Source organism: Patiria miniata, unplaced genomic scaffold (genome assembly GCF_015706575.1).
Source record: "Patiria miniata isolate m_02_andy unplaced genomic scaffold, ASM1570657v1 HiC_scaffold_5, whole genome shotgun sequence".
NCBI lineage: Eukaryota > Metazoa > Echinodermata > Asteroidea > Valvatida > Asterinidae > Patiria > Patiria miniata.
Genome location: NW_024037072.1, coordinates 12,012,375 through 12,026,345, shown reverse-complemented (window position 1 = coordinate 12,026,345; position 13,971 = coordinate 12,012,375). Strand labels below are relative to the sequence as shown.

The window sequence follows — 13,971 nt, the reverse complement described above, 5'->3', positions numbered from 1 at the left end:
GCGTTAAAACGATTCGAGTACAATTTGATTGCATTCCCTTCGGATGCAACATGACAATCACAGTAACCTGCACGCCAACGTCAAACCTGGGGTTTGTACAAGCACCTGCACATGCGCGCCATTTTAGTGACGCCTCGCTGACTCCAGGGCGGGGCTTGGCGGGGATGGGTATCGCCCGTATTGCGGAGCCATGGTCTATACACAGACTAGGCGGGGATGGGAATTATAAAAGCGTTTAACCCTAAGAAAGGGCCGGGGGAACGCCCCCCCCCCCCAACGTTTTCCGCGATACCTTCCAACAAAATGTTTTCCCGACCCTGAGCTTTCCTGACTTTTAAGCCTCGAGTCTTGAACATCTTTTGATACAAAAAAACATAAAATTCCGACAATGGGTTGCCGCACAGTGAATTTTTTTTTCTCCGAAGCGGCTATCATACGCGCAGCCGTGAAAACTGACTCTTCTGAGTACCTTTTGTATAAATCAGCTCCACCCTCTAATCAGCAAGATTTAAGTTGGGTCCTCCGTCCACCTCTTAAAATAATTCTTAGATTATTTCGGCACTGCATACCACATTTGGGCACAATTTGGGCAAAAATAGTGAGCCTATATGCACCTCCAAAATTCAACGGCCGTGGTAGTAGTTTGGAGGTCGGTAGTTTGCAGGATCAGAGCGGTTTCCTTTTTTGAAAATTAGAGACACAGTCGGTCAGGCAGTTCCCCGGCCTGATGGAAGGGATACATTCGTAGAAACTTTTGGGCAGGTAAATATCTAAATTATAAATCTCTTTTTTTTTTTTTTTTTGTATTTTTCACGCCAAGAATTACGGAATAACAAATGGGGGCGCTGTTCGCGTAATTTTTATTCCTAGGAGGGTTAGGGGCAATGTCATGAATAATTCATGTTCATCCATGAGAACGGACAATGACATCAACAGCATTGTTGTTAGTTACTCAACTAGTTACAATACATTAAAGCATTTTAAAGAACGGTTGTCGTCGAGCTACCACACAGTAGCCTAGTGGATAGCGAGATGAGCTATGGATACAAAGATCCCTGGTTCGAATCCACGTCGTCGCTGCTCATTTTCATCAGCTATTTTTCTTCTCCAAATTTATCACTGAGATAATTTTAAATTAAGGGGAAAATAGAACGAGAACCTAAGTCTTGCAATGATTCAAAGGAAAAACTGAATTATTCATGACATTGCCCCTAACCCTCCTAGGAAAAAAAATTACGCGCGCTGTTCACAGCGAACGGAAATGAACCACCTGACACTAGGTGGCGCTATTCATGATGGAATTATTGCCAACACTGTGCATTTGCGGATCATGATCAGAATGATTTTAGCGACAAAACGGACCAATTGGTACGTAACAAGCCCGAACCAATATTTGTTTTGCTTTTTACCTTTTATCCATGGAATAAACCTGCAGCAAATGACCAGCACAGACGTGTTGTTTTAAGTACCAAAGTCTGATTGATGCATCATGCGATCTTGCTCTTTCTCTCTCTAAAAAAAAAACCACTCCAAAAGGATTAGGCTACCAAACCTTGTGTGTTCCTTTGAAGAAAATGAAGTTGAAAATGACTCGATTATCATGGGCCATAGCCGCCGGCATTTCGATCAAACAATTCATCACGAATGGTAAAGAAACATCAGAATGCCTACATTGCTTTTCCAAAGCAAATATGGAAAGAAAACAAACGTTCGTCACCATAGAGTCGTTTTACTTATAAATTTTTATTTCTGTCAGAAACTGCAAAAAATCAGCATTGTCATCAGCATAACATGGCCATGTAAGCCACGGGTATACATGTAGTTGCCATTAAAATGTACAGTCCGTTTAAATACAGCTTCGATTAAACTGAAGCAAGGGTTGGGAGTTGCGGCGAACCCGGCCACACAATCAAGGAAACCCACGGGAAGGTCTCCGTTGTAGACCTTGAAACATAAATAAATTTCACATAATAATTATCAATCTTCACTAAAACTGTTAATTTTCAACAGACAGAAGTCCCCCTGGATAATAATGTACCTTCGCAAACTGTGTTGTCTGTTTTTGATACCATGATGCGGTGCAATTTTGTTCATGCTCAAAATAATGAATGCCAAGGTGTCATCTCAAAAATAAATACAAGAAAAGTTGAAACTTTTTCCCGATGAGCTTGCTATAATTTGCCGGTCCGTGATATTCCGAGACCACTGTTTTGAAATCAGTTCAACTCAGTTAAGTAATGGATGTTATGAACCTTTCCCTACAAGATTCTCCAGAGTGATCATGTTCAAGGGACAAAACGATCCCTATCGGGAAAATATTCGGGGAAAAAATGTTGCAACCTAAAGCCACTTTTTTTCTTCATACATTGTATATCATCTCAATGAAGGTCATTCATTGCAAAATTGACAAGGCATGAATGTGGGATTGAGAAACATTATCAATTTTGTTAGGAAATACTTTGAAAATGTTCTTGACTCTCCATAGACTTTGTACACAATCGCGGAAGTGGCGTCAGGTTGCAATTTTTCCCCCAAATACTCATCCGGAACTTTGTCGGATTATCGAGTTGACTCCTACTAAGAAAACAATGTACTATTCACGTAGCAAGCTGTCAATGGATATCTGAATGCATTACAACTATTACAGGTGTTACTGGAATCTCAAGTAACTGTTCACGCGAAATAATTATGTTATATATGCCGTGACAAAGAATACTTTTACCAAAATAAGCAAGAAAAATATATAAAAATGGAAGAACAGAATAGCACAATTGAATAACATTTCGTTGGTGCGGATAGCATTGTGCACAGATTAACCAATGTCGCGAATAAAGTGATTTTGAGGCCCACATGAAATTCTGAATTGATATACAGACGCGTTTTTTGGGCCTAAAAAACACGGCGTCTTCTAGTACCAAAAACGCTCAATGTTGTGTGGAGATTGAAATTACACGCGCAACAAGCGTGCACGGTTAACCAACTCACTGTTTCCTGAATTGAAAGAAAGTTCTTAACAGTGGATCTTCACAAAGTGGACTTTGCTTGTAAGCAATTCGAAAAATGTGTTTTGAATGCATTCACTTTTCTTGTCAGATCGGGCACACAAGTTTGTTTGAGAGTAGTCTGCATGTTAAGTAACAATGCACCACCTACACAAGAAAAATAAATTCTGTGCGCCGGTTATAGAAGTGAATGTCTGTATATCTTCCTTTTATCGATGAAAAATGTTGGACTAGTTTAAGAGTGTTTCGAAAAAAGGAAGACATTTCAAGAAATGACAACCCAAACAGAGGGAAGGACAACCCATGTTCCAATGGGAGACTTGTGAGACGTGGCAGCAAAACACACCAATCCTCTTGAATTGTTTGGTCATTTTTAACATGCGCACATTAGCTGACAATTGAAAAGGACCGTGTTTGCCACCACCCAGCGTCTCAAAAGTCTCCAATTGAAACAGCGTCCTCTCGTGATTTATCATGTTGACACAAGTCACTGCAGACTGGTTAGGATTTTCGTAATTTACTTATGCGTTCTACAAGTTGCCATTTTTAAGTACATGTTTGTATTTCTAATTTCAGCTCATTGTGGGATTTTAAATATTTGTTTCCCAAATGAGGTAGCAAAGATGACACATTTACAGTTCGGAGCTTGCTTTCTGTATAATATTAATAACACACTTTCATATCTTGTATAAAGAGACGTTAACGTCTGCTGTAATACAGTCTCTTCTGTTTACAATGACTGCAAAATATTAATTAAATACACTTCAGATCATATAGTATTTTATCCTGACCATTATGTACATCTTAGCAATAATTATAAACGGTGGTACAATGTGGCTAGCATTTTAACTTCTGTATAGTTATGTACACTTCTATGTACAATATATATATCATAAGTTTTGTTTAAGTTTTGCAAAATAATATTGATAGTTAACAGAAATAAGTTGCATCTATGCTACAGTCTTTTGCTTGTTCACGTCGTTAACCGATGCGACGCCCAAAGTGCCAGTAACACTATTGCAAAATGTGTGTAGGCAGTGATGGAACTGCGAGTTCTTGGGGGCGCGCTGTTCCTCCTCGGAGGCAGAGCTGCCAGTATTTTATTGTCTTCAAAGACACTAGTTCTGTTGTGGAGGGACAGGGATGCGTTGGGCTGGAGGCGCGAGATATCTCGCAGAGCGTTCTCAGCCGCGTTGGTGAAATTGTCATCACTTGTCGTCAGCAAATCAAACACACAGGAGTCCAGGTACACGTCGATGACGTTGGTCTTCCGGCACTTGGCAATGGCGCTTTGTAGTTTCTCCTTGTCCACGTCTTTGGTTTGTTTAAGAAACTCCACGTAGTCGATCTTCTCCCTCCCGGGGCATCCCCGGACGCACAGCTGAAGGTCCTCCGGTCCCTGCCTCTTGATGATCTCCTCAGGCATGCGGACCGAGAAAAGAAGGTACTCCCCGATCTGTCGGATGATGATGACGGTGCCGATATATCGGATGTGGATCTCCACGTGTTTGTCGGGCACTATCTCATAGACGACCACACCCCTGCCTCCGGGACCAGAGCTCTTCGTGCCGTCCACAAAAGCCCCGGGGAGGTTGCCGGTCTGGGCGAGGTACAGCTTGCGATCGGCACACTCATGATGTCCCTTGATGATCACGGACAACTGTGAAAATAACAAGACAGAGGGGATGACGAGTCATTATTGGAAAATCCCCATTAATCAAAAAAGGGCCGGCGGTGCTCTTTTTTTTAGCATGAATATGTATGGCGATGCGATAGATCAAGGTGGAAAATCAGTATGATTAAAATCTTCAGCGGCTGAAGTGGGTCTAATTGCATTTGGTCCCAAGTGTAAATGGACTGATTAATTTGTGTAATGCGTTGTGCATCTGCAGGACTGCCGTGCGTCCTGGATAATAAATTCTATACCGATGCGTACAAAGGCAGGCACACGTAATAAGCCATGGTTTAAATAAACAGTTCTTGAACACTATTTATAAGTCCATTTACAAAGCGGGTTTAAACGTTCTTGAAAAGCTTAAATGCAGGGGAAAGGTTGCTTTATTTTCTGCGGCATGATGTGACTGAGGCTTGCTCATTGCTGCATATTTGTAGAGAAATACTACTTTTGCGATTTGAAATAAATATTTTTTCGACAAAACGGTTGATCATAAGTAACAATTGAATAGTCTCTGTGATGACGTACGAGGAAACTTCAACATTTTTTGGTCATGGTGTTAAACAAGGTTAGAAAATTGTCACTAATACAAAATGAAACCTAACGTAGCTATAACGGATGACGTCGAGAAATGTATGTTCAGAAATTTGTTCTTCCAAATTTCTGAAAATATACAGATACCCAGCGTATTTTAATTTGCTCACGCCAATATCTTGTTTGTGGTGTGTGTTTGAAATGTTTCTGTAACTGCCATTCACAAGAAAATCTGCCAAACAAATTTTCACATATTCGAAAACATGTTTTGAGCGTGAACAAGATGTTCTATGATTTAAAAATTTTTTTTAGAGGTGAAGTATTTCACGTTGTTTTTGGTGATCACTCTCTACGACAATTATCACTATGGTTGCAAGCCTGAATTATGTCATGCAAGGAGAAAAATCAGGTATTTTATGGAAGGCGATTATGAAAGATATTCGGATGACTTGCTATAAGGGCATCCACGGCAGTTGGTGGGAAATCATAATTCATGGGTTACTTTTGTACATTTAAATTTTAATTGTGATTTGTATGATTGAATTTGCCCATTCTAATATTTTCAAATACAAATCAACGCAACGAAGTGCCATCACAAATCACAATATTTAATACACCAATTACTCCGCCATACGTAGTGATTTACATTTAATGGTTATCAACTTTTAAATTTCAAGGGACTTCCACTTCAAAACCCAACTCATTATAAGAAAACAGTTTATGTTAATGACGTCTCTTTAATAATGCCCACACGGCTAATGTAAACACGTGGCAATGCCTTTGTGTGAAACACGGCCTGTAAAGCAAGAGGTTTATTCACACACTGCGCACGTTTGCAATTCTGTGGGGGACTTCATTGACCCGGGCATGGCGGCACGCGGTTGAATTGTGACAACCAAATTTTTCTGTCAGCAAAAGCGATATTGGATCTCCATTAGATCGCGTGTGGATATGTACAATAATATCCACACCAACCTATGATATTTAACATGCACTGTACTGTACAACAAATAACACTTTTCGATCTTTATGTAGTGCTGTGTGGGTGTAAGTGTGTTTGAGCTGTGGAATTCGGCAGCCATTTTGTTCCATAGGTAAATCACACAGCAGTTGTGCAGGGGGTTTAAGTGAATAATCCTTGCCGCAGGCACTAGCTCTATGCTGAGCCACACGGCTTTTCATCCACAGTAATACATTATGGTTGTACGAAAGGGGGAAAATGGCCTGCATAGATCTACACGTACGGTGCCGCATACATCTATTAAAGCTCCAGCGATAGCCATGACCGACTCTGCTCAGTTAACCGTTAAACAGGATATTCAGGCTAAAAATTGCGGGCCAGCCAAGCGAGAAATGAGGCATGGACGGTGCTGGCCAGGCCACACCAAAGTAGGGCCGGGAACAAAGGAGATGCGTGGAACCAGCGGGAAAAGGCAGCGGGGGCCTCGTGCGGCATTAACAGCCAAGTTTCCTGCCTTGTGTTGTGGTATACCAATAAAAAAAAATGAGATGGCGAAAACTTCAGATGAAAAACCAGCAAAAAAAATGGTGGATTGTTTACAACGATGTAACGCCACTGTCACTTCGAACTTCGATAGACCTTTTGGTATACATGTACATATACATGTACATTGATGCTTGTGTCAGGAAAAAAAATAAGGTGTCGGGATTTTGTTGAGCCTACCACGAAAACAATAACACCGCAAAGTAAACAATAAGTACCGCGCCATAAGCTCGCACTGGTGTACTGCCAGTGGTTTATTGATGTTTAGTTGACTGTGAATTCATTTCGATTTTTTTTTTGGGGGGGGGGATGCTGTGGTGTTAGATGAACAATCGAGTTCACGTAGCGGCGACGTATGTTTCGCAGCGCCCAGGGTTTGGTTATTATAATGGTCACATCACATTCACAGTGGTCAAAAAGTTGACGCTGGAAAATTGATTTTCGCGATCAATCGATGACAGTCGCGGAAACGATCGATGCATGACCCAATTTAACACTTAATAGGTTGGAGATATTAATCAATGGACAATTCCCAGCTGACAATGGAACAGCGGAACAAGGGATCAAACCCATTATCTCGACAAACTACACTGGGATACGTATAATATACCAATAACATCTTAAGCCCACAACCGATGTGCATATGGAAACACACAACGCATCGGATGTGTTCTCAACTTCTCATAAATACAACACTTTTATATTTTTTATCATCTTTAAACAATCTTATCATCTCTTTCCTTGTAAAACAGGCTTGTGCATGGTCATGTGGGGACACAGTCACCGAGTTTCTTTAGTGGAGTGAATTTTGTCAAGGCAGAAAGCGTGATCCCTGAGCACTTATCAAAACAGTGTCAAAGGTCGACTTGATATTCACGGCTCTACGGTACGGACGCCTGAAGTGGGAAACCAGTAGAGACTAGAGAAAGTAGAATACTCTTGCAAGGCGGGAATAAAGAGATCATTTTAACATCAAAAGGACTGTCATTTTATGATAATGTCGCCATAGCTGAAGCGGTTTTTAAAAATCGTGTCCTGACGCATTGACAAAACATGCAAAGCCCTTGGGGTAAATGCATGATTGCTGAGGTGGGTTGCCAAGGCAGCGCAGGTAAAGATTCTTCAGACAAATCGTGTTTGGATGGTCTGATACTAATGCACGGTAGCTCCATGGTCTCATGTACAGACCTCAACATTTTTACCATGTATTTTCAAGGGTTTACATACATGCACGTCTACTGTTATGTGAGGTGTTCTTGATGCTGTATGTTGAATTTTGCACTTGTGGTTTTGATCCTACATGTTCATTGTTATACGTTACATTGTACTTATGTTTAGAGCGTTAGTTCACCCCCGTTGTAAGACATCTCAACAAAGGCCAGTCATTGCAAAAATATTGAAAGACATGAATCTGGGACTGAGAAACATTTCCAATTTTACAAGTAACACTAGTATATGTACATGCTGCTATTTCCAATTTTGTTAGGAAATACAGACAATTTTCTTGACTTTCCATAAATTTGCACACAACCGCTGAAGTGGCGTCTGGATACTACACTCTTTCCTAGATTTCCCCCCAAAGATTGAACCTACATGTACATAAGTAAATTCAAAGTAGTCTTTCCGGCTGTCGATCTTGTTTGTCTCGGGAAAAAACTAGTTGAGTAAATCAGATTGTCGTTTATAGTGATTCCAAGAAAGCATCTCGCGCAGTGAATTTGCATATATCCACACGCCAAAAACACCACAGGACAAAAAAAATCCTGAGCCCAACCAACGGAGTATTGTCATACATGGGAGAATGGGGAGCGACAACAATAGAGAACACAGTTTCAGAACATAGCCCAAAAGCTAGCAAATTGGGTTGGGGAGGTATTAAAAGAAAACACTCAGCGCGGGGCCTCGCCGCACAATGGACAACTCCAAATTGACAACCGGTTTTTAGATTGGCCGGCTTAGGGTGGGCCCTTGTTTGCCTGGCCGATCGGGCCACAAGAGGGGATTTTGTGCCCGTTTTGTTGGGCTAGTATTTACGGTGGTATTTGGCGCCGACAATGGGCATTCAGCGTTGGAGCAAGGCAGGTTTTGTCCGGTGAATTGGGGGATTATGTTGGTAGGCTGGAGGGAATGGATCGGTTGGGTGTTGACAGGGGTCAGTACGGGCAGGTCAATCGTGCATGCAGAGCTTGAAGCATATTCCACTGACCCTTTCTAAACTACTTGGATGGTGGAAACAAAGTTGCACCTGTGGTTCCGTGAATGTGTCTGACCAAAACTTAAAAACATGGTAAACAAGTTTGGAAAGAATGTTGCATCCTGACGCCACTTTTTTCATCATATCTTACTCAACGACGGTCAGTCATTGCAAAAATACATTAACATTAACAAAAGACATTAACATTGGGACTGAGAAACATTTCCAATTTTGCTAGAACATACTTTAACAATGCACTCGATTCCATGACATGTGTAAACACGTATAGTGGCGGCGTCTGGATACTACATTCTTTCCACAAGTTTTACTAAATTCCAATCTTTCTCATCAAAAACAGACCATAGAGCTAGGACCCACGATTCACCAACTCCAAAACAAATCGTCTTCAATTTACCATAGAGAGGAATAAGTGCATTCCATAAGTTACTTCATATCACTCTATGAACGGCAAATCATTCCACGCAATAAATAACTGCCAATGTCTTGTCAATACAATACACCGAGGATGAACATTGCCTGAATGATCATTACTGCAAACAAGATCGTCAACGAGTGGCGACATATTATTAATTCGCAAAATAAACTGTGGACATGGGAACAAGATTCGAAAAAAAGTTCGCCAAATTGATTGCTTTGATCTTGTGACTGATCGAAGCGAAAGATTCTAAATAAAAACACAACAATTGGTATTCACCAATCATTTTGATCCACATAAATTCTCTTTTGGATGAGAAATAATATGCAAGTTTCATAAGTCAACTGCCTTGAGTTCTATCTAACAGCTTGAACTTTGAAGAGCGCCCTTTTTTTGGTTGACCGTATCCATACTATGCATGCAGCTCTTTCTAAAAATGGCGCTGGAGAAGCCAGATTTTGACCTTCCCCTCCCGCCCTTGACAGAACAAGGAGAGAGTGTCAACAAATTGCTCCTAATGTGACGGAATGTAGATGGCTCTGCAATATTGCAGACGGGCCCGGAATGATTTGCGAGAGCCCAAGCTAGCTTGGGCCATGGGCCAGCAACTCCGAGCCAGGCGGCTCCCGCTCACCTGCTCGAGGGTCGCACCATTTACCCCAAGCGCCAGGCTAGCCCAGGCGGCCTTCTGGGAATGGAATTGGGGCGACGTGCTGCTGTGAGAAATTACTGCCGACGCCATGGCGAATACACCAGCGTGCCGTGCTGGTTTTTATTGGCATGGCTGTCAGAATGGCCAACTTCATCTCACCAAGTCCATTATTCATAATGGCCGATATTTATAAGAGCTTTACCAGTAGACGAATTCAATTATTTTCTTCCCGATGTTGTTGTTCAGTTCCCAGTTTTGAATTTCATTTTTGAATGGAAGAAAGCTTAGGCCTATGGATTTTTAAGTTTCCCAGGTTTGTGATTACCACGAACGTTTTATTCACGAAAAGAGAAGACGACCTTCCTGTTAAATATAACAAAATGTCCTGAATGACAAGTACAAACATGCGATTACATTGTTTCGTCAAACTTTGAAAGCGTGTTTGTTTCGTGACAATGATTGATTTTGGGGACATTCTTATTGTCAACCATTAATAAACGTGGCATGTTATGTTGGTAAGCAAACCAGGCCGACACCAACTGCTATTACTGAGTATTAAAAAAAGAATGTCGTTACTTTAATAGTATGGATTATTTTGGTCGTGTATCCTCGGTCATGCTTAGTAATTGGTTTTCATGGACGATTAAAATTCTTAGATGATGGCTTTTCCATGCAGTAGCACGGAATTTTGGAAGGACAAAATTTACTTGAGATAACAAAATATTGGGGTTTTGCAAGATCAATGACATTTCAATACAAACCTTGGTTGTGGCTGTAGCACCTGATCCATGGAGAAGTTGGACATTTGTCACCTGGGCAGCCACATATTTATTGTAGAAGACGGGCCAGGCTCCAGCCACACGGCAAGTCTGAAAGTACCCGTCAAAAGTCCTGAGGTGAGGGTCCCCAAACAGGCTGCAGCTCTTGTAGGACCTCTCCCCGTGATAGTCACAAGTATCGTAAAACTCCGGGGCTGGTGGGGGAACGGCGGTGCCCCGACGAGCTGGCGGGGTTGCACCACTGGGCAACGGGGTGGTTGTGGCCTCAGCCTCGGCCAAAATGGCTTCGCAGTTATTCTGCTCCATCAAGTCCGGGATGATGGAGAGGGTGGAATGGTAGTTCAGCTCCCCACGGCAGGACCGGGGAGGGATGTCCATCACGCATTTCTTGTAGTCCACCAGGGCCTGGCAGTATCTCCGGTTGGGGTTTCGGCGCACGTTCTCGGAAAGCTTCTGCGAGTATCTCTGGGAACACTTCTTCAGTTTACACTCGGAGGACACTGAAAAGGGGACACACACATCAATCAGTATTTTGTACAACATAATAGTTCCTACTAATAGGTTAAAAACGACATGTATTTGTGCCTTTTCTGACATCATTTTGAAAGTTTTCTGAGAAACAATTCATGTTTTGTCTACATATTTGTGATGCCTGACCATTAATGGTGCGAAATCTGGTGTCAGGACACTGCTTTCAATCTATTTTTAAGGGGACTGTATGTATTAAAGATATTTCCCTGTTCTGATAACCTTTAGTTCATTCACCGTAAAATCGGTGTTTAGTATATAAATGGTCTTTCTCAGTCGTATTAATCATGTTCATTATGCCAATTACCATAAGGATCATTGACCGAGTGTCAGCTAAGCAATAAAAGCAAGTAGATTGTGTACAATGTGCCATTGATTTCAATAAACTGTACCATTCCATCGTCCAATGATCCATGACCATATTATACCAACAATTATTGTTTTCGGCATGAGGCATGTAAGGTGACACAGATATGGTATGTTCGGTTCGGTCAAAGTTTGTGGGCGGCATTTGGCATGGTGTGGATTTACAATCCAAGATTTCCAATCAAAAATTGGGATGTCACGTTTTCAAAATGTTACAGCAGCAGAATACACAGTTTATTTCATTGAGAATCATATCAACATGTGCTCGCCAATCCACGACCGATCAAACATCACCAAGTGTTAACCAATCATTGTATATAATTGCGATCAAGTATTCACACAAACCAACATGGCCATATCACTTAACACTATACATCGGCGCACCCGCTGCACAAAAGAAAAGAAAAACGTCCTTCGGCTTTTCTCTGTACAGTGTTCACAACTCAATTTAGTCTGGAGCGTAAATTGCATGCCTCCCTCCCCAACAATGGGACCGACAATTTCCCTTGATCGCCTACCCGTGAAATATCGGCAGTAAATCAAAAAGAAGACCCTTACCTGTGGAGATCAACATGGCGACGATTAGGAGCACGTAGAGAATAACGGCCGTGGCTTGGGCCGGCGACGCGCGGTGAAAGCGCTGTCCTCTCCCCATAACCATCCATGTAGCTGCTGCCTCGCCAGGCTCCGACGGTCGAGCTACCACAACTGCCGCTGCTGCTGTTGATGACGATGATGACGAGATGCTAGCACGGTTCACTCTGTTGGTACGGAAATAGAGGGGCATAGTCACACATCAATCATGCTGTCACGCCAGGCGGCGAGCTGAACAGAGCTCGGCCCGGACAGCTCTTTGCTAACATCGTGTCTTGGCCTTGGCCTTCCAAAACCCCAATTTTCACGACTGAATAGAGGAGTATTATTGCCGCAGAGGGCTTCACGATAACTGCTCTACCGTCTGCTCGTGGCTCTGGGAATAGGCTGTTAAGGTAGTTATATCCCAAGATCCGTTTTCCAGGATTCAGCAGGCAGGGAGATAGTCAGAACTAAACACAAATCTCTCCCACTCTGTTCGCTATCTAAGCAGTGACTGAATATTCGCAACACACTGTGCACCTCTTGCCAGCTGTCACACCTAATAGAAAATAAACACCGTACGGTATGTGCTTCTCGCCTATTGGACCTCCACTGGCTACTGCCCGCGCCGCAGCAGCTATGGTGTGCACGCACAAAACAACCAACTTGTTAAGCCCCCGCCCGATACCAAGTGCACTCTTAAAAACGCTTGGCGTATTCTCAGAGGATCAGCGTCCAGTGAATGGGAAATCAGGCGCGTTTGTCCCGGTAAATTGTGCAAATTTCCAGCTCAATGCGCCATTCTCCGGCTGAGTGGTGACTTGTGAACGCCCGTTCTGCCCCGGCCCGGCCCGGCCCGCGAGAGCACACAGCCCGTGGGGCTGTTCAGTGGGGATAACAAAGGAATCCCTTGGTGAGGTTATCGATCCAGTGGACCACCCTTTTGGTGTAACATGAACGGCATGATCCAATAATCACAAGATCTTTGCTTGATGAAGGTTATGTCAAGACACTACCAGTACTACATGTACTTTCTAAAGAAAATAATTGCAGTTGAAAAATCATTATTTTCCGGATGAGACGCGACGAAATAAAACGAATGAAGCAAGTTTTGCTGTTTCTGTTGCATCATAGAGAAGGGACACACGTGCAATTCCAACCCCACTTAACTTAAGTTCTAATTTCTGAGGGTTGTGCCATAGAGATTGGACTATTTTTCATCTAGTCAAGTTCAAATCTTTACAGAAAATTTCATTCACACTCTCAAATAAAAATCCTCTGTCATGCTTTAGTCGAATTAAGGATAAAACGTACAAGTTCAACAATAACACTGAGTCACGCATGTGGAAGTTCATCTGCATCAACAGCTCAGCGATATGCCATGGGAAAATGAGTTTCTTGATCCACGGTGAAGCCTAATGGGCCCAACCAACAGTCCCAGCAGGTGGGCTCACTTAGCACTAATTGATGGGGGACTTTCTAGAAAATTGGCCGTTCAGGATAGGAGGGAATGGGCAGAAAAAGCACACGCATCTCCTGTTATTACATCCACTTAGGCATAATACTGTTATAATTATCTTTACGGGATTTCATCGGGTATTAAAAGTCGACTATTATTCTTTTTTTATGACAAAATCGTGTTGATTTTGGGAGACGACAAGGAAGCAATTTTGAAGTGTGATAATGTACTGGAAATTTAAGACACGCTGACAATAATTATTTCAC

General features: G+C 42.3%; 1 protein-coding gene across 3 annotated transcripts in view; it reads right to left on the bottom strand.

Moving 5' to 3' along the window:
* Nucleotides 1-1,724: 1,724 nt before the first annotated feature.
* The window catches only part of LOC119740390 (repulsive guidance molecule A-like), a 32,095-nt gene continuing 19,848 nt past the window's right edge, over nt 1,725-13,971 (bottom strand). Inside the window, exons 1-4 of one of the 3 annotated variants that reach the window (XM_038215671.1) lie at nt 12,829-13,084; nt 12,229-12,431; nt 10,759-11,276; nt 1,725-4,662 (exon numbers count right to left, since the gene is read on the bottom strand). In XM_038215671.1, coding sequence (XP_038071599.1) covers nt 3,976-4,662; nt 10,759-11,276; nt 12,229-12,331 — 1,308 coding nt within the window. In that variant the 5' untranslated portion in view covers nt 12,332-12,431; nt 12,829-13,084 and the 3' untranslated portion in view covers nt 1,725-3,975. The other 2 variants (XM_038215669.1, XM_038215670.1) reach the window with 2 other exon arrangements.